The 26,935-nt window shown below is 38.4% G+C and overlaps 1 protein-coding gene across 1 annotated transcript in view; it reads left to right on the top strand.

Moving 5' to 3' along the window:
• ctnnbl1 (catenin, beta like 1) overlaps positions 1-26,935 on the top strand; it is a 43,340-nt gene that overhangs the window by 1,567 nt on the left and 14,838 nt on the right. Inside the window, exons 3-13 of the mRNA XM_044038779.1 lie at positions 1,200-1,306; positions 1,444-1,583; positions 2,158-2,255; positions 4,082-4,175; positions 7,316-7,407; positions 8,454-8,526; positions 9,461-9,519; positions 10,056-10,204; positions 14,224-14,405; positions 21,679-21,776; positions 22,834-22,914. Of these exons, the coding sequence (XP_043894714.1) occupies positions 1,200-1,306; positions 1,444-1,583; positions 2,158-2,255; positions 4,082-4,175; positions 7,316-7,407; positions 8,454-8,526; positions 9,461-9,519; positions 10,056-10,204; positions 14,224-14,405; positions 21,679-21,776; positions 22,834-22,914 (1,173 nt within the window). The remainder of the gene's footprint in view (positions 1-1,199; positions 1,307-1,443; positions 1,584-2,157; positions 2,256-4,081; positions 4,176-7,315; positions 7,408-8,453; positions 8,527-9,460; positions 9,520-10,055; positions 10,205-14,223; positions 14,406-21,678; positions 21,777-22,833; positions 22,915-26,935) is intronic.

Below are 26,935 nucleotides of genomic sequence, written 5' to 3'. Positions count from 1 at the left end.
TGTTTTGTTTCCATTCACTGTATGCGGTGGAAACCTAAAGTGTTAAATCACGTGTATTGTATGCACTTAACGCGTAAGAAGACCTCCAGGATCTATATAGTTTCAGTGTTCACAGAATTTCTCGACAACTGTAATTGTGGCTGATGTGTTTTCTTTGAAGTTCTCATGCTTGTAGAGATGGTTGGCAGTGAAGAATGTGATGATGGAAAAAGACAAATCAACCTTAATTAATGGTACTGGTAAAGCCTCTGCTGGGGTTGTTATCAAACAAAAGCCTGGGATAAATTTGACAAGACAGGTAGTGGCCTCCTTTTTGGTAGTCTTGTTTGTCTGTTTGTGTGCTTGTAGAATATGTGTTGTACTATTGTATGTAAATGCAATGTATTTTTACAGTATTGTGTTTGCAGGTGAGCATAATGCGGAGCTTGTTTGATCTTTGTTGAGCTTCCCGATGCTTAAATAATGTTTAGCAGTATGTAAATAAATATTGAACCAACAATTAGGATATTCGGGGTTATAATTAGTATTATAATTTAGATATTCTATTAGCCCAATTAAAATCCATACACATTTTGTGTGGCTACACATTAATGTGATTGTGGATTAAAAAGCATTTCATTTCAGAAGGGTTTCAGGTGTGTTCACTCATAATAGCTGGCATTTTATTTTTACGACATAAAAAAAGTAGGAAAACTGTATTTCTTTGTTTATAGCACTTTGGTTAGTCGGTTGAATAGTTATAAATTGTTCTAACATCACTTAAAGGCAGTTTATTTATTTTTTTAATTATAGAGAGAAAAAGACATAAGAAAGTTTCTTTTCTTCTTTAGAACCATTGTCCCCATGTTATTCTGTACATTCAAAAACCATACATCCATTTTCCTGTTCTTATTATCCCACTTTACGGCCTTTTAAGATATTCATTGTGTCAAGAGGTACTCAGAGAAAAGTGCTGTTCTTTTCTATAATGTCAGACAATTGTAAGTTCCTAACCTGTCATTATCTGTCCAACATTTCAGCCTTTGTGAGTTCTAACAAATTTCCTTTTCAGTGAAATGCTCAGTTTCCCCCTGACAATAGGAAGGTTCTGGCTTCTATTTTCCACTCACATAATTAGGGTGAACCTGTATGGCTAAATAAAATATGTTTCTTTTAAAGGTTTTTTTCCCCTTTCTTCTTCACATGTGTTCATCAAATAGGCAGAGCCAGTGGATGAGAGCTCAGTGAAGAAAATGATCCTGACCTTTGAGAAAAGATCATACAAAAATCAGGAGTTGAGGATTAAGTTTCCAGATAATCCAGAGAAGTAAGAATGTCCCTTCTTTTTGTTGGGTAAACCAAGACTTTCACAATTATAAAACATAATATAATTCATGTGCAGCACTTTAAGCAACTTAAAATACTAACATGTTAATCACATTTTATTTAATTTTTTTAAACCAGGTTCATGGAGGCAGAGCTGGATCTGAACGACATTATTCAAGAAATGCATGTGATTGCTACGATGCCAGATCTTTACCACCTGCTAGTGGAGCTTAATTCTGTCCACTCACTCCTGGGCCTCCTCAGTCATGAAAACACTGATATCCTTTCACTTATGGATCAAATAACACAATCTGTCCATTTTGACTCATTCAAAATGATTTAAAACACATCAGCGAGCCATAGGATTACACTTTACATAGGATTAATTTATTACTTACTTTGCACTTTTGTGGTTGCAGTGCATCTTAAAATGGTCTGCATGCAGCACTCTGTTTCATTTTTATTTATTTAGTTCTAAAGATTACTGAACCTTTAAAAATGTAACTATGCTTTTTTTTTTTCCTCGTTATATATTAAGTAGAGGTGAGGTAGAGCAGAGGTGCCAGAAAGTACTGAGAAATACTTGTCTTACGGTAGAATTTGTTTACAATATGGGTTACAATATTCCCAGACTGACCTCTTAATTATCACATATGATTATGCTAAGCATTTGGATTAAAACATAAATCTATAGTATTTGTACATTGTATTGCTTAAAATGAAATGGATGAAAAACTAAACCTAAACGTCTTTGTCCATGGTCATCCTGAGAACTAACTCCACAATGACAAAATGGACATGAACTTACTATGAAGTTTCCAAAAGTATTTTATTGTCCTTAGCCTGGAGCACATATTGCCATAGCAGTGGTGGACCTGCTGCAGGAGCTGACAGATATCGACACACTCCACGAGAGCGAGGAGGGGGCTGAGGTGCTCATAGATGCTCTGGTGAGTTTACATCTGCCTTTGATGATATTGATGAAGCAGCATTCTGTCGAGTCAATACTTAAGTTTGTGCGCTCTGGCATGTTAACCAGGCATAGAGGATTGATTTAGCTCTCTTTAGGGAATCAAAAGAAAAGCTGTGTTCGGCCATTGTTAACTGAAAAACATGCAGCCATTTTCAGTATGAATGACTAAGTGATGCTATGAGACCAGGGTCTTCATCCAATGTATTGATATTATTATTAAGTTATTAGTTTAGATTTATTTTCACATTTTTTTTTGTATGTTACAAAAGTAACATACAAATTTGCACATGCAAGCAGTGCAATCTCACTTGCAGCAGAGCCTGAATGACAGTGTCAATTATAACAAATGTACACAAATGGTAATGTACACTGATAAGAGCATGAGAGCGAGAACTTAGTGCCACAAGTGGGAACATACACTGCAGTAGCTCAACCTGAACCTGGTCTGCCTGTCTACCTATACATATGGTAATACATGTTTTGATGACTCGCTGTTGAGTAGGAGTTGGGGGAAGGCTATGTCCAAGCTGTCATCTGGTATTTCCCTGATAGTCAGCTGCCCTTTCACAGTGGTCACTGGTTAACTCTAGGTCGGTAAAGTGTTGCTGCAATTACATTAGGTTTAAATTTTAAAAAGTATCAAGAACTTGGATCAGAGAAAATAAAACAGCATTTTGTTGTCTGCACAGTTATGTAATCTCGTCTTAGTTTTGGTTTACTTACTTTTTCAGCTTTTCTTTGTCACATTCCAGCCGTGAGTTGGTGTCAGTTCTAAGTTTAGGATCTTCTCTTTTTGTCTTTCACTTTCTCCACTCTAATAATTTGCTGTTATATGTATGGCGGAGGAGCGAAATGTGGGCTCAGGCTACGTCATGACTGTTGCTGTTATAAAAGACTCTGCTGGCTTAAATGTGGCTGTTTTTAGAATGTTATTTCTTACCACTCCTGCCTATTGTTTTGCATTTAAATTCAGTACGTGAGTGAAAGGGACATATCACTTAAGGTTTGGGATTTAAGTGAAGTTATGTCTTAAGAATGCAGCTCTCAGATACTTTAAAGTGCACCACAAAGCCTCTCTTCATTGTTGGCTTGCAGGTTAGTTATTATCTGACAGGAATAAATGTTATACACTTAAGAAAATTGTGTGTAAAAGAGAGCGTGGATTGACTTGTGGTGTCACAGTGGGTAAAGCAGTAGCTCGGGTAGTTTTGCAATGCTCTGAGGATAAAGGCATTATATAAATGCACTACCATTTACCACACTCCTGTGTGGGGTCTCGGGGCAGTAAGGGTGGATGAACCGGTTAGTCTCTCCTCCTTGCTTTTATGCCTCAGGAACCTCTGTCCTTGTTACCACAAGGTTGGATGGGATCCGTAACAAGATAAATCAAAATGATCTACAATTGCTAGACGACTGATCCGTCTTCTTAACCCTGCCGGCTCTGTTTGGTTACAAGTTTGTAAACTAGACTTAATTGATTACTCTTAAAAGTGAAACTTCACTGGGTCATCCACAGGTTCCAGTTCCTGCAAAATCAAGGATACAAGTTGTAAAAATAGCAAAAACTTTCACAAATGGTTATACCGCTGTGTTCTCTATCACATACCCAACCCCAACAATCAGACCTCATATTAGACATTGGTCATTGGAATTTGGGTTGATTGATGCTATATAGATTTTATTTTGATACAATATTTTGTTTACTTTACTTTACTTTACTTTACTTTGTTGAATCCCTTGTGGATTTGTGTCAGTTTTGATGTGTCAGAAACTTGATGACTGACTTCATTTCTCTGTCTGTAGCTGGAAGGTCAAGTCGTGGCTTTGCTGGTGCAGAATATGGAGCGACTGGATGAACAGGTGAAAGAGGAGGCTGACGGCATTCACAACACACTGGGTAAGGAGATTATGTTCCAGTTAGTGTTCATTCCGTACTGAAACAAACTGGTCTTGGTAGAAAATATGAAGTAAAACAGAATCGCCACCATTGCTCTCTGTCTGTCCTTTCTTTGTTACAACTTGTTTAACACGAGCAGCAGTACTTCTCAATTAATGCTCCTGTTGTGTGTTTCACTTTGTTAACACATTTAAAGTTTGAGTCCGTTACTGGTTCACACAGCCTTCTATGCACATTTTTGAAAAGGTTATTTGTCCTCACAGCACCAAAGAACAGAAGATGCCTTCCATGCAAAGGCATCTGCAGTTTAACTAACTTGACTAGCTTACTGTGTGCTGCTGCAACAGCTTATAGTTTCTCTTGTAAAATGTCCACTGATGCCCAGTTTATCAGTATGTTGCTATGTTATTTAAGGTCCAGTGTGTAAAATTTAGATTCAATTATTTGGCAGAAAGATGAAATAATAACTTTTAAAATCACCTGATTGTATCAGGTGTTTCTCATTACCACATAATAAACCTTCTATCAGGTGCCAGGTTAGCTCAATGGAGGATGCAACATACACCTTCACCAATAAAGGTTGCTAAATTTTGCACACTCTTACCTTTAAGTTATTGTCATATATTATATTTGTATTTACATTTTACTGCAAAATTAGCTAATTTTACTATATTGGCGTAGATCCTTATATATGTTGCTTAACACTGTAATTATATTGTTACGTATTAAAAAAAATAAATACAGCAGACCATCACCATTGTGTGGGCAAGGTGGTCCCTGGCATTAGCTTGCAGGTCTGATAAGTCCTAAATCTAACTAAATATAACTGAATGTTATATTGGAAAACTGCAATGGAAAACATGCTGCCGCAAGCTGATAACAGTAAGGTGCACAAAGACGCGCACATCCAAAGTAAATAAACATTAGGTGCTGGACAGAATTGACAAAACGATAAAGAGCAGAAAGTGTCCGCTTACCAGTTGTTGCTCCCAAACACGGGAGAAGGGCTTAGGCCTGAAACGTCACCTGGTTTGTTATAAAGACTTTTTGGAAAGAACAGTTGGTCTGTGGATACGTGCTGCTTTATAAATGTCAATCTCCACAAAGCAACAGCAATGTAGGGAGAAGAAAAGATAGTGGAGATGGAGTTCTTCACTAATGCAAAAACACAAGGTCATCTGTGCAGATTGTCAACACATACATGTGTCTCAGCAGCACAACAAGCCTGGAAGGTATTTTCACTTTGCACATTCATTCTTGTTCAGAATGTGAGACAACTATCTGGGAGAATTCCTGGACCTTTTACACAAACCTGTAAAAGATTTTCGAGCAAGCATCACTGATCAACCTTGTCTTGTCATAGCTCTGAAACATGAAACACTCTTCCAGTGGGGGAAGGATGCCTTCAAGGTGTATGGGTTTGTGTTAAGGCTGTGGGGCAGTGCAGTGACAGGGAGTCCTCGAGGACTCTGGTTTGATGTTGGAGAGGGCACGGACAAACTTTATTTGTATTCTTGAAGCTGTGTCAGTGTGTCCCTTTGCTGTCAAGTGTCTTAAACTTTTCTCAGTGGCAGCAAAGAGAAGATGACATTGTCTCATTTAAATGTTTTTGAAAAGAAGAAGAACTTTTAAACCGCTAACTGAATGGGTTTCTGTTTTTTTTTTCTATTTAAGGGGTTGGAGTCCTCAAAGTCAAGCATATAGGTTACAGAGACCCTGAATCCCCGCAGCATTGATTTGACAGCATTAAATGAAGACTCAAGGTCTAGGAGAGGGCATGAGTGGACCAGCAGATCGTTTGAGAAGTCACAGTCTCTGTATTTAGCCTCACATGAATCCGACTATTCTGCCTCTCAGCTCCTTTTATGTTCAACGAGTCTTCTGAGATTATTTTTCTCCCTTTTGTTGCCAGTTTGGGGCTGAGTGTCAGGAGGCTGTGGGTTATATTGAGGGAGGGGAGGTTGCGTGTGTGTGTGTTTGCATGTGTGTGTTATCTAGGGAGCTTTCCAAGCTTGAATAAGCCTTTTGTCTGCCTTGGATGCTCTCTGCTCTGAGCCTGCTGTCCTCCAGGATGCTGTCTGTCTGCTCTGTTTGAATCACTGATAAAGGCGCTTCCTCCCTCTCCCTCAGCACCCGTCTTCTCAAACTTTCTTTTTCCTCAGCATTTCTCTGTCATTGCTCTTATTTATTATTATTTTAGAATTTGCTGCCAACGCAATCTACCATTTTAAAACTTGTGGTTTTAATTTCAAATTAGTTAATAATTTAACAAGAACCATTCAGCTTAAAATGTCAATTGCAGTGGTTTAAATAAATCTCATGGTGATATGATTGTGAATGTGTTTGTGAAAAGAACTAGCTAAACTTAAATGTGAAGTATTTATTAATGGGATCAAATGATATCACTGTATTAGTCACAACCACGCTCTAATAAGCATTCTAATAGGTATTAGCAGTTTGCTATTTACATTTTCAGTCTTTATTTCTAATATGCTGATGAGTCAGATATTTAAAGTAATATAATGTATAATGTAATTATTTCATCATAGATTTTACCTTCAAATAGTCTTTAATATATTCTGTATGTGGCTATGTTTGCCGCTTTGTGTGGGAATACATCTGTGTGGGACATCCTGTTTATGCTCTTGTTGTTTCTTTACTCCCTCACTTCTTTTAATCCCTTCTCCTATTCCTTTCTTTCTTTTCCCTCTTGGTTTCCTGTTCCTCTCTGCTTTCATCACAGTCTGCCTCTCACCCTGTGCTGCAGTCTGCTCTGATAGAGATATCGAGTGGCAGTGACAGCGTTCTAATGATAATATTAGAAGAAGCTGGGACATGAACCCTCTATGTTTCAGATGTTTTCCTTCAAACTGTGTTTGCACAGCATCTGCAGTACACATGAACTTGTCACGGACAGAAAGCTTAAATATTGAGCGAGTAAAAGCACTCAATTTTATAAGAACCTTTAGAGAGTTTAATAACCACATGGTACCTGATCAGCCTAATTAAATCAGTATCTTTTTGATCCAGTGATTTGGATTAGAGCATTTTCTAGATATTTTATCTCTGTGAGAAGTTGGTTATGAAGTGTGTGTGAGGAGCATATTGTATTAATATTTGATGTGGGATGTCTTCTCCAGCAATCATAGAAAATATGGCAGAGTTCAGACCAGGCCTGTGTGCTGAGGCTGCCCAGCAGGGACTCATGCAGTGGCTGCTCAAGAGAATTAAGGTAAGCAAGTTGTCGACATTGTCAGCCAACTGGCTCATTTTTTCAGTCTGTACCTTTGGCAAGAACTTGTAACTCTTAGTCACAGAAATACAAGTCTATTTCCCAAGCATTTAGTAATAAAAGGAAAAATTACAATCTACCACTCTTTTTCATGTTGACTATGAGACTTTTGCTGCTGAACAGTACTTAAATATTCTACTTTAATCAAGTCACTTTGTATGAATGTGCTACTGATTGTGCTTTGTTTTTGAACCAAATTTCTACTATCTTTCTTTGATTTTATCATGTTGAGCTATCTCATTTTGTTTGTATTCATACCCATCAGACTGACAAAAGTAAATCTTGAATCTTGAATCATGTATGGTGGATAGTAACTGTGTTTGCGTTTTAATTTCTGTACAAACCATGTCTCGAGATGGCACAGTAATTATCTATAGTGACCAGTTATATCTGCTCAGACGATGAAGTACATTGAGCTTTTACACATACATTTTTACATTCAGCTAAATGGGTTTCCAGATAATTCCAGATTTTGTGTAGGCCTGTTGATTCTGAAAATTAAGTTGCTGTTGTTATGTCCTGTAACTTTCATACAAAAATCAAGCTATAATCTTTGTCTATAGATAAACTATAAATAAACTTTTGTACATAGTCTGGTTTTTCTTAAAGTCTGGACCAGGGGTGGCCAACCACTCACACACACACACAGACACACAGACCTAAGACCTTAAAAACGTCCTGTTCATCTTCGTATTTTCGTATTGCTGTGCACTTTTTTCCTTGCCGTTTTCAGAGCGAAAGTGACACAAGTTGTTTATTTAACAATGAGGTTTTCCCTCTCGCATGTGTGCGTTTGATATTGAACTAAGATGAACATGCGTACACATATACATGAAAAAAAAAAAACACAAACACATAAAGAGCCCCATGAAACTAGGCAAAGAGCTAGGCAATGAGGCTCGGGGGCCACGGGTTGGCCAGGCCTGGACCCGGACCCTGAAAAATAGGAAAAGTGATAATTAAATCTGGTCTCTTTTCCCTCTCAGGCAAAGATACCCTTTGATGCTAACAAACTGTACTGTAGTGAAATCCTGGCAATTTTGTTGCAGAGCAATGACAGTAAGTGGTTACGGATTCCTTGAAACACAACATCATTCTTTTTTAGTCCTCATCATTTTTGTTTTCAATCTTTTTCATTTCCTCACCTGTCATGTTTTTTTGTTTTATTCTTTCCTTTCTTCCTGCTCATATTGGCCTAGGTTCAGAAAACTTCTATCAGGTTCTCTGACAATTTCTCTTGTTACATGTATTTTATTGATATTCAGTGGGAATCTTCTAAAAGTCTAAAGTCTAATTCTTCAGCCACTGTCTTTCTCCTTAGCACTGCTACTTCCAATCTTCCTGTCAGTGCAAAATAAAATCTACTAAAAGCATATTTTTAACTAAACCAAGAAAGTGGGAGCAGCCATAAATAATAGTCTTTTGCATTGTGCTTTCAGAGTCTAGGTGCAGGAATAAAGTAAGTGACAAGACTACATTTAGGAATATGACAATGGGGGATTTTTTGATATGCTAATTTGAATATAATTGTCTCTTCCTGCTGTCTAGTTCAACTTGCAACACCACTTGGATGAAAAAATACTGCTGCAAATGAGAAGAGCTGCTAAGCTGAACTAATTAAGACCCTGTAGATTCATCATATCGCTCCAGTCAAATTCTCAATGAGTGTTTGTTCATTCTTAACTTGAAACTTTGAATATTTTGATCTGTAGCAAATAACAAAATGAGTCCAAATGCCGTTTGACACAGAACTACATTGTGTAACATTAAATCACATTTTAATACACATCTATATTGAATAAGTTGTCTTTGTGTTATTCATCACTGTCTTTCACTTTTTGCTTCACTTCTTCCATCCTTCCTTTTCCTACTTAAATCTATGTTTTTTTTTGTTTTTTTTTTAAACAAACATCTCAATTGAATCACCCTGTTGTCCTGTTGCTCTATTTTTATACCGTAGCCTTTCCTCTCACTTCATTTCTCTCTTCTACAGATACCAGAGAACTATTGGGTGAGATGGATGGCATTGATGTGTTGCTGCAGCAACTATCTGTAAGAGTTTGCTTTTACTTTCTATTTTTAAGTTGCCTTTATCAGTCACTTTTTTTTTTAGAACCCATCATCAATTTGAGCCTCACAGGGACCAGTCATTTCTCATATAGGAGCATCTCCAAATTTAGATTTTAACCCAGGAACAGCAGGTTCATATTAAACCAAGTCAAACCTTAACTTGAAACCCACCATACATCCACAGATACATTTTTGTGGAGTTTTAAGCATTTGTTGATATTTTGTCAACAAAAGTATAGTTTATACTCCAGCGTTTAATAACTAGAGTTTTTGAAGAGACTGCTGGTGTTTCTGTGTGTGTTTCTTAAATATAGCATTAACCTGTCTAATCTATGCGTAACATGAAGCTTGTTCCTGCTCATCATTTAAAAGCCTTATTATGCCCTCATTCTAAAACAAGTGCATTAAAACATGGAAATGGTTACTTTGGTGATCAGTTTCCTTTTCATAATTTCAGCATTTCCTCTGAGTTACTTTTGAAATGTTACGTTCTTCAGTGCAGTCTCCTCCTCTGTTAGGTGTTCAAACGTCACAACCCGTCCACAGCTGAGGAGCAGGAGATGATGGAGAACCTCTTTGATGCTTTGTGTTCCTGCCTCATGCTGGCCACCAATCGGGAACGCTTCCTCAGAGGGGAGGGGCTTCAGCTAATGAACCTAATGCTTAGGTGAGACTTCACACTGCAGCCATTCTGAGACATGATCTGTAAAAGATATCCAAATTATTGGTTCCATAGGTTCTCTAGAGTTAGCTGTTCACATATGACAAATGTAGCACAAGATTATCTATGTCAGACGTGTTCACAACGACAGGAGAGGGGGTTGATCCTTGGTCGGGTATGTTGAAGGCAGGGCACTCACCCAGTGGCTTGCTATGAATTATCCAGAGCTTCTCCAAGCTGTGTTCTCACATGGCTTACTCGGAAATTATCCAGAGATTCACTGGGGAGCTGCATGTGTTCGTATGTGTAGCTCCTTCCAGACAATTATGGGAACATGTCTGGACTTATGAGCTTATGAGAAATGTCATCATGAAAAATCACTGCGACATCCTAGTTGACCCAGTTGCAGAAGTAGGGCATGTAAAATTGTCTTTTGATTTATGCACTTCAGATGGTAATGTTGATTTGTTTGTACGTTACTGGCTGAAATGTGTTAAATATGACACCAACTAACTTCTCTAGAGCTTTTGCTGAGAACTGAAGTTCTACTACAAGCATTTTCTGGGCTAAGGAAGCATTAACTAAACCTTTCAGCTTTTTATTCTTGAAGAATGCAGTCAAAGTTGCGATACTGTTGTTTGAACTTCACCCAGGCCTTTGACATAGCACATCTCTGTATTCTACTGCAGACAGACTTCTTGTCCAGTCAATCAGCAGTTGGTCTAACAAGGCAGAGATGTAGCCTCAAAGACTCATAAAGACCCATTATATGGTCTTGTGAAACCATTGCTTCTGTACCTCTCTGCTGATAGTCACATCGCTTGATACTTACATTTAGGGTGTGGATCAATATCTCATTATTGGAATGCAAAAAACCCTTTGTGTGAAGTCATCCTGGTAAATGAATAGACTAAAATGGGATTTTTGGGAACATTTTTTAACGTTTACAGAATGGAATTGTTGATCATGGCATGGCATGTTATAGTTTGTTAAACATACTTGATTGTTTTCATGTATGAGACACATGAGTCACTTTGCTTTATACTGACAGTACACAGATTATACAAGGCACAAACTGCAGCATTAATTTCTTTAAGTGGTCATTGAGCATAGAAGATTGCTACATAAATACAGTCCATTTACCATTACCATTTACTTGATGGACGTGTCTTGCATCATCAGGCCATTATCATGCATTAGTTACATTGTTGTAATTGTATCATTCTTCATGTCATTACACTTTTATAATAGTTCTGGAAAATGAATGTGTTATCCTTTATCAATAGAGTGGCCATTTTTTGGATTTTTAACTAAAGGATTAAAATAACACAATTTGTCTTCATGAGCATTAGAAACATCTGAGAAAACACAAGCAGCACAAGTTGTTGCAGTTAGTTCATACACTGCACATACAAAACAATTGGGGTCATAAGAGCAGGCCTCAGGCTGATGTCATTATTAGGTTGATGTTGGTAAACCAATAAATTCTTGATTTTCATTTTTGTAAAATATTGACAAAATTACTTGCTAGATATTACAGCCTATGAACAGCAGGTTGTGTCCTATGTGTCTTCTGGACGATTTAGTATTCATTCAGGAGTTTTTTTTAAGCTGATTTGTGACATATGCAGTATTTCAACATCTAATTCAGAATGAACGGAAGCTTAATCTTATTTTATGGTTTATGAAATTAGCATGTATGTAACTTTAAAGAGCTCTGGAAAGGCAGTAGTGATGATACAGCACAAGTCTGATATCACAAACATGTTAAATTACTTTTCCAACTTCTTAGCAGTTTCATTAAAATTGTGATCAGCTTTTGAGTTCTACCTAAACACAATGCAGCTGCAAAATAACAAAAACAGAGTGCGCAATAGAATACAAAACAAAACCGAGACATATTTATTGGTTTTTCATCAAAAACTCAATTTCAATTCCCACTAGGCCTTTTTTTATATATATGTAATCACCACTGTGTCACATACAGATTTGACATCTAGTGCTTTGATACATTCATGGCACAGCTAAATGTTTATCAGACCACACTCTCAGTGTATGCTGGGAATTTTTTTAAAGTGCACCCTTTCAACACATGTGAGTGGATGTTGTGATTTTCTGATTACATTTCTGGGTGCTTGAGGTGTGCATGGGTTTTTAAACCAGCACCAAACTTTGAGTGATTCGGTCACATCTAGAAGTCTAATCAAAAACCTGCTCATGTCACTGATACACACACACTAACATTGACCTATTCAAGAGCAACAACAGCAAAGCCATCTACCACCTGAACTGCCTACTTTGCCCTCGGAAATTACACCGAGTACAGCTGCCCCCGACCTCTCCTGCCATCCATCATGTACACCGTGTCCATCTGGAGAAGCAGACTCAACTGTTTGAATTATGTGTCTCTCCTCAGAGATAAACACTATTATCTGTCACTGGTAGGAATGGAGGAAGTGACACTGACAGACGGCTACACTTCTTAAGAGGAGGTGTGGAGTGTGTTTGTGTGTGTGTAGCAAGCAGTTGGTCCCTCTAGTCGTAGCTTTGCTGATGAAAAACAGATGAATATTTATGTTGCACTTTAAATGGTTGCCAGAAGCACATTTTCAGGTTTATTGTGCTTTTTAAGCATATTTAAATTTGCATAGTTTTATGGTCTCCATGACTGTCTCTGGTGATATCCATGGGACTAATTAGAATAGTGTTCATTAGAGTTTGGCTAAAATTTGTCTCTGATTTTGCCAAAGCTCAACTGTGAGATGTGGTTAATAGAGCATTTCTTGAGACTCTGGCTGATTTAAACAGAAAAAAGAAAGCACTTTTAATATGTACTGGATTAATTTAGTTCTTGCATAGAGTGCTCACACCCACTTAAGTGTACTCCGTTTTGTGAGTGGAGATGTGTATAATTTGACTCACTTGACTCACTCGACCTCATGCAAGAACCTTTTAATGGTCTCATCTTGAAGTTTGCTCACTTATTCCCTTTGAGGTGTGTTTGTGCAATTGCTTCAATTCAGAACCATCAAAACTGAAACTATTTCTATCAAAACAGGATAAATATCTCTTGTTAATCAGGAGTATTGTTTGTAAGATTATGATCGTAAGCATAATCAGCCTCACTAAATGAACATCTTTGACCCTGTATAAACAAGTTCCTCAATTGAAATAAACCTTTTACACAGTGATACTGGTGTAAGAAATGAGCAGATGGAAATTTAGCATTGTCAGTGGCACACGTCACTGAAACAATTTGAAATTATTAATACTGCCGCTGCCAGTTTTACATCATTAATCTCACACTGCTCTGTGAGGAAGAGGAAAAAAGGGATTTCACATAAGCTGATTAATTGTCACATTCTTCCAGATTCTGTACTGGTATATATTAGCCTAGCTTTTATTGTTTTTTTCCCCAGAAAATAACAAAGGCAGAAAACTGAGTTTCACTAAATTAGCAATGGTACGGGATGATATGATGAATAGAACAATAAGATCATTTTCTGTTGTCAGTTTTAAAATTGTATAAAATGTCATATCTTAAGTGCAGCCTGTCTGTCTCTCTGTTATTGAGATTACACAAAATCTACTGAGCTGATTTTCTTGAAACTTGGTGGGAGGGTGAGCTGGATCAAAGTTTGAACCCATTAAGTTTTGATCTGATCAAGTGTGTCGATTATGGCAAAATTGGTAAATGTGACTGCTCCCTTTATAATTAATGTCTTTGTCTTTGTGTTTTTGTATGTTATATTCACTATACTATGCCTGACTGAATTTTATTTTTAGCTACATAACTCTAAGCTATACCAGGATGTTCCACCCACTTTGAAGACTAAGAAAAAAACATTAAACCTCCAAACATTTTGTGAAATTATAGAATATAATACCGTGTGTATGACAGCTGAATTAGTTGTGGTCATACTGAGTTATAGCAGCCTATTTGACATGATGTGCATTTTAATAATACGTCTTGAAAGAAGTGTAAGTATCTCTAGCTTCAACAGTGTTTCTTTTCTCTTCTGTAGAGAGAAGAAAATGTCTCGAACCAGTGCTCTGAAGGTCCTGGACCATGCAATGATTGGACCAGAGGGAGCGGACAACTGCCATAAGTTTGTGGACATCCTGGGCTTGCGAACAGTTTATCCACTTTTCATGAAAACTCCTAAGAAGATGAAGAAAACCGGAGCAACTGAGAAGGAGCATGAAGGTCAGTCAAACGTAGGAAATAAAAGCTTAAAAGGTTTTAGATTAGCCGCACGCAGTGCTGCATAGATGCACCTTAATGCAAATAATTATTGATTTTTTATTTTCTAATTCTTAATAAAATATATTTTTGTTTGGGCTGCAAGGGTTTTTAGGCCTTGCACTGCAGGCTCTGCTATACTAATTAAAGTAATTGTACAAAACACAAGGATTTTCTTCTCCTTTTTCTACTTTTCTGCTGCATGGAGTCACACCCGTTTCCGACAGACGCTTGCAGTCCTAACCTGCTCATGTATCACGCTCTACTGCCTCTCTGGCCTGTCAGTTTACTCTATCAATCCAATCTTGATTGATTTTCCTGTCTGTGCTCTCAAACCTCTTGTGTCTCTGAGTGAGAGGTAGGGAGCTCAAACAAGAGAGTGAGGGAGACAAGACAAAGAGAGAGTGAGAGAGACAGAGAGTGAGAGAGACAGACAAAGAGAGAGAGGTAGAGAAATTGGATGTCCACATGTTTCAGGGCGAGGGGAAAAAAGTAAAGAAGAGACAGAAGAGACTTCTTTGTTTGATTACCTATGTCTAAAATCTGTCCGTATTAATTAAGTTTGATGTATCTGTCGAGGCTTCCCAGCCCAGTGGAGGAGAACAAATTGTCTTTCCGTCTCACCCAGGGACTCGATGAATTAACCTTTGACTTCCTGGAGCAGTAGTAAGAAGTGTAGGGAAGATAACCTGTCGTAACAAGAAAACCTTTCCTCCCTTGTGTGTTGAAGCCCCTGGCATGACACACGCACAAGTTTAGATGATTATGATGCATAGAGAAACCAATCATTATAAGTTTGTCAACCCTATTAGTGTAAAATACTAAGGGACTTACATGTGAAGTTTAGCCCTAAATCCAATGTCAAAAACTTTAATTGGTCAATAAGTGTTCCATCGTTGGGACACTTTAGCACTTTTGCCTAGAATTTTTTATCTCAGTCTAATATTATGTTATCTTTATATTATGTAGGCTTACCACAACATTTAATATAATACACTGATTTTATGTGTGGTTTGTGTTGTTTTAATCTGTGTTTAATTGGAAGAAATTGTAATGTTACATGTTCTCCTACAGGGCTGCATAAAGGTACTAGGATTTCATTTGCAGAAAAAAAGAAATTACATCAGCAAAGATGAGTAAAAAAATGAGTCAATATAAATTAAATGTATTCAACCAGATATTATTATGCTATGCTGTTATCTACTGATCGCAGCTAGTATTTCACGAACATGAGCCACCTTAAATTGTTAGGGGAGGAAAAAGCATGACATTCATGGAAATACATTTACATATAAAAAGACAAACATGCATACTCAGATACTCATCCCCCAACAAAAGTACATGTTAATATACACCTGTCAGAAATAAATAAAGGTGAAAACTGTTATCAATTCCATCATATAACACGGTCCTGCTTTGAAAGTGCATTGCCCTTTACTGTCATTGGTGCAAAGACATACACATTCAGAGTTGTGCACATGCATGTTGCCATTCTTTGTGATGAAAGTTTCAGTGTGTATAGGTGCAGTTCATCATGTTGTTACTGATTACTGGAACAGCGATGGGCATATGAGATGCCTGTCATACTATAAGGTGCATTGAATGAGCCTCCCCCTAGTAACACTGCTAATTGAAAACGCAGTGAATCAAGTGGTTCTCCAGAATAACAGAATAACAGAGTAGATTAATTAACTATCAGCTGCCTCAAACAAAGTAATTAGGATGAAGGGACTTCTTTGTCCTCCAATCCTGAGTGCTCTATCTCTCACACATTCATTCTATGGCTCTCTCTGTCATAAAACTCAGTGCAGAGATTGATCCCCGTAAAATCCTCTCAGAAATTGAAACGGTCTAAATGACCAGGGATTGCCAGGCTGTATTAGCATACAGAATGACACAAATAATAGACCTTGGAAGTGGGAGGGGCGGCTGAAACAACAGACAATAAACCAGAAAAAAAAGAAATTTCTCTGCTTTCTTTGCTATTATTTTCCCTCTGCATTTCTGCTTAAATGTGTTCAATGTAGCTAATGACAGGAAGAGGTGGGGAAAGTCTGGTTTGAACCTTGTTATTAACAATACACACTCTACCAGGTTGTCTACCAGGGCACTTCACTCGTGAATATTTGTGACACAGTGCTGCTATAATTCATCTTATTTGTAGGCCTCAGTTTATTGGTGTATGTACTCTGTCATTACCAGTGAAATTAGATTGTATGGCGGAAATTGGTGGCAGCCAGTTGTTACATTTAGGTGGCTAATGATGTGAGCGAGCGTGAGAGGGAACAGAAGTAAACATCTCATTTACATGGAAAGCTCAACTCGGTAAGCGTTTCTCTGTGTGCTTGTGAGTATGTGGGTGTTTGTTTTGTACAGAGTGCACAAGACAGAGTCTGAGGGAGGGAAGTGAAGGCTTTGTAGTTGATATGTTTTGAATGCCACACATCTTCTAGTGCTGAGAAAAGCCATCATTGTGACCATTATTTGTTTCCAATGATTTCCAATGAAAATTGCAGTTCAAGTCAAATAACATTTGCATTGCTTGCTATCAAAAATTACATAGATCTCAGAGAACCTATCCCTGGAGACTCTGAGATCTGTGTGGGAGACAGACCTGGGGGGGTTATTTCACCAGAACAGTGGGGAGCAGCCCTGGAGGGAGTGCACTCTGCCTCAATATGTGCCCGGCTTGGAGAAACTCAATTTAAGGTGTTACATTGCCTTTACTTCTCAAAAGTCAAACACTCAAATATTTCCAGATGTAGACCCTACCTGTTACCGCTGTAAGCGTTCGCTCGCCTCCCTAGCACACTCAGGCATCTGGCATTGTCCTAACTTGTCCACTTGTTCCATTTTCAAAAACTCTAGCAGATGTCTTCCAATTGACAATGAAGCCAGATCCTTTGATTGCTATCTTTAGGGTAGCAGGGGTTAACAATGAGAAAAACTTCAAATAAATTTCAAACTAAATTTGTCACTCTGTTGGCTAGGAGGTTGATTCTCCTCCAGTGGAAGTCTCCCCACCCCCGAGCTGGACTAGATGGATTTAGGATGTGTTGCACCATCTCAATCCTTGTGAATCTGAGACTTACGATGCATGGCTCCTTGGCCACATATACACATCCTTGCCAGCCTCTCATACACTATATCAAAGATAAGCTCCTAACCCCCTAACCTCATCTCGTTTGAATGTTTGCACAACCATTTTTTTGTCGTTCTCCTCTTTTTACTTTACATTTTGTTATTACTGTCAACAGCTCTGCTGTATGTTTGTGTATGCCTTTAACAAATACCAATAGAAAAGTCTTTAAAAAAAAAACATTTACAACTTGGACAATCAAGAATAGAACATTAGGAATCATAAAAATTGATAAGGAATATATAATTGGGAAGATAACAAGCATCTTTTATGACCTCTTTTCCACCTTAAAGATCTGGAAAGAGGACAAAGCCAAGTACATCATTCATACATAAAGGAAGAAAATAAAAACAAGGACATAAGGACATGAGAGAGAGAGAGAGAGAGAAACAAAAATGAGGCTAGAAGTCTGGGAGGGCAGAGATCCAGATCTAAAACATCTGGAACAAAGCACCAACGGCCAGGACATGGTGAGTCCCAGGAGGTCCCAGCACAGCCGATGGTCCAGCAATCTTTGACTGAGTTAAAAGACAGGACACACAAGGGGAAAATGGAGGGATAGAGAGAGAAAAAGGGGCGCACACAACCTGTATGCTCATGTCCACAAGGGAATAAGGAGACTGAAGATAATGGATATATTGTGCTTTTCAGTGAGGGTATAATTATCTCATCAACAGGACAACCTTGACTTGGTCTAATGAATCCCTGAGACCGGGACCAATCTGCTGGTAGGATAATGGTAAAAGGTACCAGGCTTGGACAAAAGCAAACTTAACTGAAAGTCGAGGCATAAAGACAAGTTTTAAATTGGCATTTAAATGCCTCAACAGAGTCCTGCATACTGATGTCAGAGGGGGAGGTTGTTCATCATGATGAGAAAGAGCCCTCTATAGTCTGCTGACATTTTCATGACTTGGGTATTTAAGGTTTTAATGTACTCCTACATGTATGATGAGGCCTTTCATGATTTCTGGATATCATTAGAGGACCACCTGGCATGAACGGCGAGTTGGTGGAAATGTCATGAGCTGTGGTATTCTGAACACTTGTGCATGCACATTTAGCCAGACGCAGTCAGGGCCATGGTGCCCAAATTATAGCTTTGTATTGTCAAAGATGAAATATGGAATTTATCAGCAGTATCTCCCCTATTATTAACAAATGGAGATAGAGTGCGTGACTATGTAGCAGAATATATGAGACGAGAAAGATGCCTTTAATTGAGAAACTTGGTTATCTGGATTTAATGATGAAACTTTCATCACATATTTCACTCAGAAGCAAAGGATCAAATGGAGCTTGTTTAATCATCTCCCCTCCCAGCACTGAGTGTCTTTGCAACAGATTGAGATTAATACAATTTTGCACGATACAAGTTTGATAGTAATCTGAGTTGTCAGAGTTGTGCGGCGTAATCCTATTATTCATGTATTTCAGAAGGAGAGATTTGCTGTTAGATCTCTGTGTTAAGACACATCTAATCATCTTCCCTCTGGTGGGGTTTGATCTCTGTAAACTTGTTGGTTATAGTGTTAATGAAAGCACATGCATATCATTAGGGTTAGGGTAACTTTATTCATATATATGTATATTTATATAAACAATTACAAACTAATTTCAGGAGTCCACTACTACTTATAATATAATTACATATCATATTACATATTAGAGTCACACTTTGGTTTTCCAGGCATTTAACACATTCTCCCCAAGTCTTGAAAAAAGTCTATACTTTCACTTTTGTCACAAAGGTTGGTTATTCCATGGTGACTCATTTAGGTTTTTGAACCAGTGTTCATTGGTCGGCGCCTCAGTGTTCTTCCAAGCTGTTGCTTCCAAGCAATACAATGTTTGGCTTAAAGTGAACATGTCTCCACAGTGTCTGAAGATATGGGAACATTAGCCAAATTAGACAGATGATAGCCAAAAAACGGAGCAGAACATTTAAAACACTAATTCATTTACTTGTAAGCTCCCCTCAGTGCCATTCACTCATGTTTAGAGCCTGTTCCTGGTGGTCTTGACTAGATTATTTGTTCTGGTTAAACTTTTGTGTGGTGTGTGAATAGTGTAAACTCACCATGACTCAGCAAGTCATGCATTATAAACTGCGCTGCAATCCTCAAACTTTGAAAGATATCCAAGTTCACTCATGACTTTCAAAGTTGTAGGAATGGTATCGTCACCTCAGACTTTACACCATTTAAATTGTTAATGCGGTGGCCTCCAGGGAAGCCTGCATTGATCAATATAATTGGTATTGTCCAACAGTCACGCTGATTTGTCACGGTTCTTGTCGTATTTTTCATACCTTGTTTTTAAACTTGATATTGAAGTCTAAAGCAAAGCATGCAAATGAACTATTGATTGAACATCTTTCCAAGGACAAATGAGGAAGCTGTTTTACTCGGCCTTGTATCCACAATGTTGCCCTGCCTCCACCCGGTCACAAATCTCCACCGAGCGGCTGCTGTTTAGTTTTAAACTCTGCAGAGAGAACATTCCACAGCCAGCGATCAATAGCCTCCTCGGCAGGGCGTGAAGGTGATGACATCAATTACCACTCGGATCAAGTTGATAAAGTAGTGTCCTTTTGGAAATGGCAGTTAGCCTCCCTGTCATTGTATACAGAAAATGTGGTTGTCTATGTGAAAATAAGTCTAAACCTGATGAACAGCCCACATTTTCTCTAATCCTGACAATCTGTGGTACTCAGAAATGCTGTAAGATGTAAAACCTCATTTTACAGAACAGATTCAGGCTCAAGGCTCTCAGCTTTAACAATGATTAATACTGGTAATAATTTTGGTAATGTCGATAGATAACTGTACTGTGCTGTATATTCTTAAAGGCTTGACAACAGCATGGCTGTCAGAGCTTTTAGTTTTCCCTGTTGTTCTTATAGGTAAAGAAGCTCTGGGTCATTGGGGAATGCACAAAGGATGCTGACGGCAAACACGACCCCTTTTAAAAAGAAGAAATGGGATTGATTCCTGTACTCTCGTCGCTTAGCAACTGCAAAGCCTTGTTGCAAGAGAATATTGACCTCTTGTTGATCAAGTCCAATTACATTTTTTTCTTTATTCAGGTTTTTTTTATTTCGCTGTGTACAATTTATTCATAATTCAATATCATAGAGACATATTTGACCATATATTTGTCTCCTTCTGGTGCATTACAGAGATATTTGAATCAGATTCATGCAGCATAACATGAATGTTTTACACTAGCACTCAATGAGGCTAACTAGTTCTTGATCGCTAATTATTTCTGTTAACATGTTTTAGACCCCCTTACTTGCACAGTGGCCCCAGAGTTGCCACATACATATTTCTATGACCCTGAGAAATGTAATTCTGCCACAGCCACAACCATTACCATGGTTCAGCATGCCCTAAGATGAAAATTGATTCCTAAATTTCATTAATATTTTCTCCTCCCTTAATGTTCTGTGCGCACTCTGTAAGTAGCCATGCTTAGCTGGCTGCATGCTGTAATTGCAAATAATCAAGAGTTAATGGATTTGTTCTTTCTGAGGGGTGTGTTGGATGGAGGAGTGTGAAACTGTTTTAACTGAGGAGCCTAAAAGTAGCTCATGTGTTAGTTAAAGCACACACACACACACACGTTCGCACAGCTATTCTTCTTAGAAGACTGTTTTGACTTTGATTCATTTGGATGACTGACACAAAGTGTTATCCCTGACCTTAACAATAACCAGTTAACGTCTAACCCTAAACTTAACCCAACCACATTTTGAAACTTAGCCTCAAATGTAACCAGTTCCTAAGAAACCCGGTTCGGCCTCATCAGGACCAGTTTTTGGTCTCAGACTACTGGTCCTGACAAGAGGTAACAAATATAAGTACACGCACACTTCTTAATAAATGTGTTCTCATGTAGGAGGCTTACATACTGCATGCGTCTGTCAGTGGAGAAAGGTAGTTGCACACTTTATTCCTTTAAGCAATAACATGTGTAAATGATTCCATTTGAATAAACAGTTGATCAACATGAACAATGGGAGACTGTTGAGGTGCTGCATGGTAATAAACAAGCATTTAAATTTAACTTTACCTCTCACTTTGCTGTCTGCAGAGCATGTCTGCTCCATCATCGCCTCCATGCTGAGAAACCTCAAGTCTCAACAGAGAAGCAGACTCCTTACTAAGTTCACAGAGAATGACTGTGAGAAGGTCAGTGTTTGTTTTTTTACAGCCTCCAATTTTTGATTGATATCCATAATGTGTAAAGGTATTTGAGTGTCTGACCACCATGTACTGTGGTCAGCAGTTCATAGTGTTATGATAGTGATAGTCTGATATCTTAAATATGAGTAGAAGTTTGATGGTTGCTACGAACATCAACAATAGTACTTGATCAGGGTCTGACCATTTGTTTCACACATGGCATTGTTTTCTGAAAATGTCCATGCAACAGATGATGTTTTTCATTACAAGAACCCTTAAATGCAAGTAAGAAGTTGTTGCTGTTGGACTGTCCTTATGTTCTTTACAAAGTGAATGATTTCTTTACAAGTGTATTGTCACCCAAAGCTAAAGGAAGGAACTACAACAAGATACATGAATCTTACTCAGTTACTTTCCTAACCAGTACCTGTGTATAAACGTCTCTTTAGAGAGTAATTAAATATCAAACTATGATTTTTTTATCCCCTACTACTCCCACAACTGCCCTCAAATATAAAACATGTCTCATACTGAATGTGTTGCTCCAGGCCATTTTAGTAGGGAGTGTGAATTTTAATGTAGAAAACTGCCTGTTGGCTTTACTACTAAACCATCCCAGTCAGATTTACATGAACACATTCTGCACTTATTTGTTCATTTTATGGACAAGGTTTATGTGACTATAAACAAGATTGTAGAAATAGTTTATTATCTTGACTTTGTTTTCCCACTACATAAACCTTTTCCACTCAGTCTGGAAGAAAACAATAAAAGAAAATCTATACATTATTTAAGTAAAGGAAGTCATAATTGGAACAAGGCTAAACTGTTTATCCATAAACATAATTCCATGTTAGGATTATGTATATTTTGTGTTTTATTAAATCACTATTGTCAAATTGTTCTGGGTGTAGTGTATTTATCTCCTTGGCCTGTCTCCTCTGTGCTTTTGCTTTCCCCCTCTCATATTTCTCATTTTCACTTTCCTTGTATGCTGCCTCTGTCACTTTATCTCCCCCCTCTTTCTCCATCTCCCTTTTTGCCCCTGTTATTTTCTCTCCAGGTTGATCGACTGATGGAGTTGCATTTTAAGTACCTGGAAGCTGTTCAGCAGGCTGACAAGAGGATCGAAGGAGAGAAACATGTAAGGGTCTCTCTTTTTTCTTCCATCTCTCCCTATGTGCCCTTCATCCTGCTCCCTGCACTGTCTCTTTATATACTGCCCTCATATTAAACAGCCTGTAGGGATGGTTGGATTTTTAGCTTTACTTCATTGACCACAAATGACATGCCATCAAGTAATTGCATCGCATCAAGACATTATCAGAAACATTGGTGCTGTTTCATAGGATATATCCTACTCTAAACCTGATCTGATAGTTGTATAATTGTAATTCATACTCAGTATCAGTCGGTTACTTCCAAAAAGCCGTCCTACATTTTGTTTTCAGTTCCACCTCTGTGAAATCATTCCCTTAGAGTTGCTTTGCTTTTCACAGTTTGTTACAGCTGTCACCTCTCATGTAATTGTCACTGGATTGGTGTGTAGATCTGTTTCATCAAAGACAATAACGCAATCTGCCGTTCTGCGTAACTGGAGAATAGTCCCATCTCATTCATCAGTCTTAAGTCTTAAGAGCTTTAAATCAAGACAACAGGATTGATAACCTATTAGCATTGTCTACAGCCTAGAAAATTTACAATTGTTTTTTTTAATATATATATAAAATAAAGCATTTGGCTTTTCAGATGCTCAGATAGCAAGACAGTCCCCGTTAGAAAGGGTTAGGGTGTGCACTGTCATCCTTTTTTTTGGTAGATAAGATGCCCAGTTCCACACAGTTTCACATTTAAAGCCACAAGGGGAAGAGACCAAAAAACAACCAAACACCACAATCCTGATAACAATATTACAGATTACAGAGAAATGGAAAACGTTCATGCATGCGTGCGTGTGTGTGTGCGTGAGACGGCCCTATTGAGCTTATTGAGTTCTCTGCGTGTTTGTATGCAAGCATTGAGCTGTCTGGTAGACAGACCAGTGGGTGGGACACACATAGAAGCTATGTGGCCTCAACGCAGAGAGAGTGAGAGAGAGTGAGAGAGAGTGAGAGAGAGTGAGAGAGAGAGAGAGTTCTGTCCTTAGAAATGGAGGGATATGGAATGCAAGGAAAAATTAGGAAATGGAATTTGAGTCAAAGAGAATGATGAGGGGTAGAGAGGTGTGAATGTGGAGAAAGATAAGTGTGAGATAGATTTTCATCTTCAGATGACAGAAGATTAATTTCTCAGACAGACATTGTGGCGGTATTGTCGAGGAAAGGCCAGACAGTTTGACATTTTCCCCACTTTCTCTTTTTTTTCCATGCTCTCTCCGTCTTCCCCGCTCTCTCTTCCTCTCTTCCTCCAGAATGAGTGTGAGTGTGCCAAGTTCAGATCATTCTATACATTATACACTAAAATCCAGGGTTGTTCGATATTATCAGCACAATATTGGGGTCGGCTAATACAAATACAAATAAATATGTAGTCCAATTCTATAGAAACTTAAATTTGTAACAAAGATTTATCATTGAATTATAACTATGCATCTTAAATATGAAGTTTTGGGTAAGCTTTGCTGCTTTTTACTGTTTGATTATGGCCAATGGTGATTAGTGAACATGGTAAACTTAACCAGCAAGCATATGTTGCCTCTTGTTTAAACCTGACTCGTACACTGCTGTCCGCATGGATATAGACTTTTGTTTTTGCTGAGTAATCAATTTTCTTTGGATTGATTCATGTTCTCAGTGGGAGCAGACAAGACAGTGTAGCTAATTGGACTTGATGGTTCAATTCCCATGGTAAGTCGACACTTGAGATGTTGGCAGTGGGTATGGAGTAGCAAGAAGGAGGGGGGGGGCGAGGTATGTCGTTGAGTTTATCAGTTTGACGACCTACGTCTTTGACATTTTTGAGCTCAACAGCATCACAGGTAAAATTCTCGGCCCCCAGGTTTATGTTACACTACTACTTTCAAAATCACAGAATCACTGTGCAGTTCACAACCCCCAATGTCTTGCAGTCATTGTGACATCACGCTACATGAGTGGTTGCACAGTCTTTCACCAAGAAGAGTCCCCTCTGCCTTCGCCCTGACCTAGTCTTTGATTGACAGCGTGGCTGGAGATGTCACAGACTTAAACAAGGACAATGTTGGAATCAGGAGAATACTGAAAATAAAACTGAAAATAAACTTTTGTGGGTTTGTGTGTGACAAACACACTTGTTTACTCACAGTTTAGTTATGATACCCGTAGTTTTAGGTCCTTGGGTCCTCTTCAGACCTCTCCTTAAACACGTTATTGGATTTTTTTGTGATGGCGGGCTTTGGGGGGGTTTCATCATTTATCTTGCAATTTTGAAGTTTCAACCCAGTGTATCACTGAAGCCTGAGGATTCAATGTTTATTTTTATGACATTTTCAAGTAAATTTGCAATATTTTGGAGTGTATTGATTTTTCTCTTAAGGTGTTGTTTTTGGTGTAAAGCAGGGAGAAGTTTGGACATGGGCTAACTTTCCTCTATGCCATTAGATAGTGGGCCACACCAAAGACTAATTAATGAGATAATATCACATACAGTTTCTTAGTGTTAAACAGGGCTTGTTAACTGCTCATCAACCTTTTTAAATTAATAAACTAATCTGCCAGATTATTATTATTGCTGGAGGACCAGTTTCGCCCTGCAGGCTGCCAGATGCTTACCATTTATATAAAGTAAATTTGCTGTATACATGTATTTACCACAGTTGGGGGTCTATGCCACTATTTTGCCCACTAGTTTGAGCATAAGCTAGTTTTCTTCCAATTGCAACTAACAATATGGACCCAGGTGATTATTTTTATATGTATGTGAATTAAAGGTTTAAGTAAATGTCACCTGATCGAATACGATGATGTAGATGCCAACCCAGTTCTGTCCAGCGCCTCAGCTGAATCAGCTGCCGTCTATAGTTGTGTTTTATCTCCGCTGTGCCTTTTGATTTTTCCCCAGTTAAACCTGTTTTTAAGGAGCAGTAAGCAAAATGTTTTTCCTCTGCAACATATTATCCACAGATTTCTCAGGAGGATAGCAATGAAAAAGCTGCTGCTGCTTCTCCCTGCATGTCTAGCCCAGAGTCCCTTTAATAAGCTGCTTATTTTCCTCCCATCTTGTGTCTCTCTTCTCTCTTTGTATCCTTCCAATTCTCTACTCTTACATAAAGCTGCTTTTCCGTCCTGCCATATATTTTTTATTGTTGACTACGTTCCTTTCCTCTCTCTTGTTTCTCTTTTACTTCCTTTCCCAGCTTTTATACACCCCATTTCCATATCTCTTCTCCTCCCTTCACAACAGAGAGGTTGTTGTTCTCTCTTTGCTTATATCTACCCAATTACTCACTTTCTTCTAATATATCCCTTTTCTCTTCTTTTTTTATACATCTTCCATCTGGCTCTTATGCATCATATCCTGCCTGTCCATTCTTTCCTCTTCTTTTTCCCATTTTTTTCTTACAATGTAGTTGCTTTTGCCTCTCTTTCTCCTCCTTTTTTTCTTCCAAACCCTCTTTTCTTTGCTCCCAGCTTGTTCATAACAGCTTTTGGAGATTGATGAAGTGTAGCAAAAATCGACTGAGGCCAACCTCGGTACTATGAAAAGCATCGCAGTGAGCATTTTCCTTGAACCTAAGAAACCAGTTGCTTACTGTAGTTTGTTTATTAGTGTGTGTGTATGTGGGGTTTGGTTTTGCACTTAAGTTTGATATTTAGTTATATGTTTATATAAGTGTCACACGGTTGGTGGTTAGCACTCTTGCCTTTGCAGCAAGAAGACACAGGTTTTCTCCGGGTTCTCCACTTTCCTCCCACAGTCCAAAGACTTGGAAGGTTTGGGGATTAGGGATTAGGAATTGGAAACTCTATATTGACCGTAGGTGTGAGTGTGAGAGTGGATGGTTGTTTGTCTCTATATGTTGCCCTGTGATGGACTGGCGATATGTCCAGGGTGTGACCCCGTCTATCGCCCTATGTCAGCTGAGATTGGCACAGCTCCCCCTGCGACCCTCATGTGGAGGATAAAGCAGTAGAAGATGGATGGAATGTTCTCTCTTTTTCTCTCCCTTTCCTTGTGTATCTTCCAGT

The sequence above is a fragment of the Solea senegalensis genome, linkage group LG11, assembly GCF_019176455.1.
Source record: "Solea senegalensis isolate Sse05_10M linkage group LG11, IFAPA_SoseM_1, whole genome shotgun sequence".
NCBI lineage: Eukaryota > Metazoa > Chordata > Actinopteri > Pleuronectiformes > Soleidae > Solea > Solea senegalensis.
This window is presented reverse-complemented; position numbering and strand designations above follow the sequence as displayed.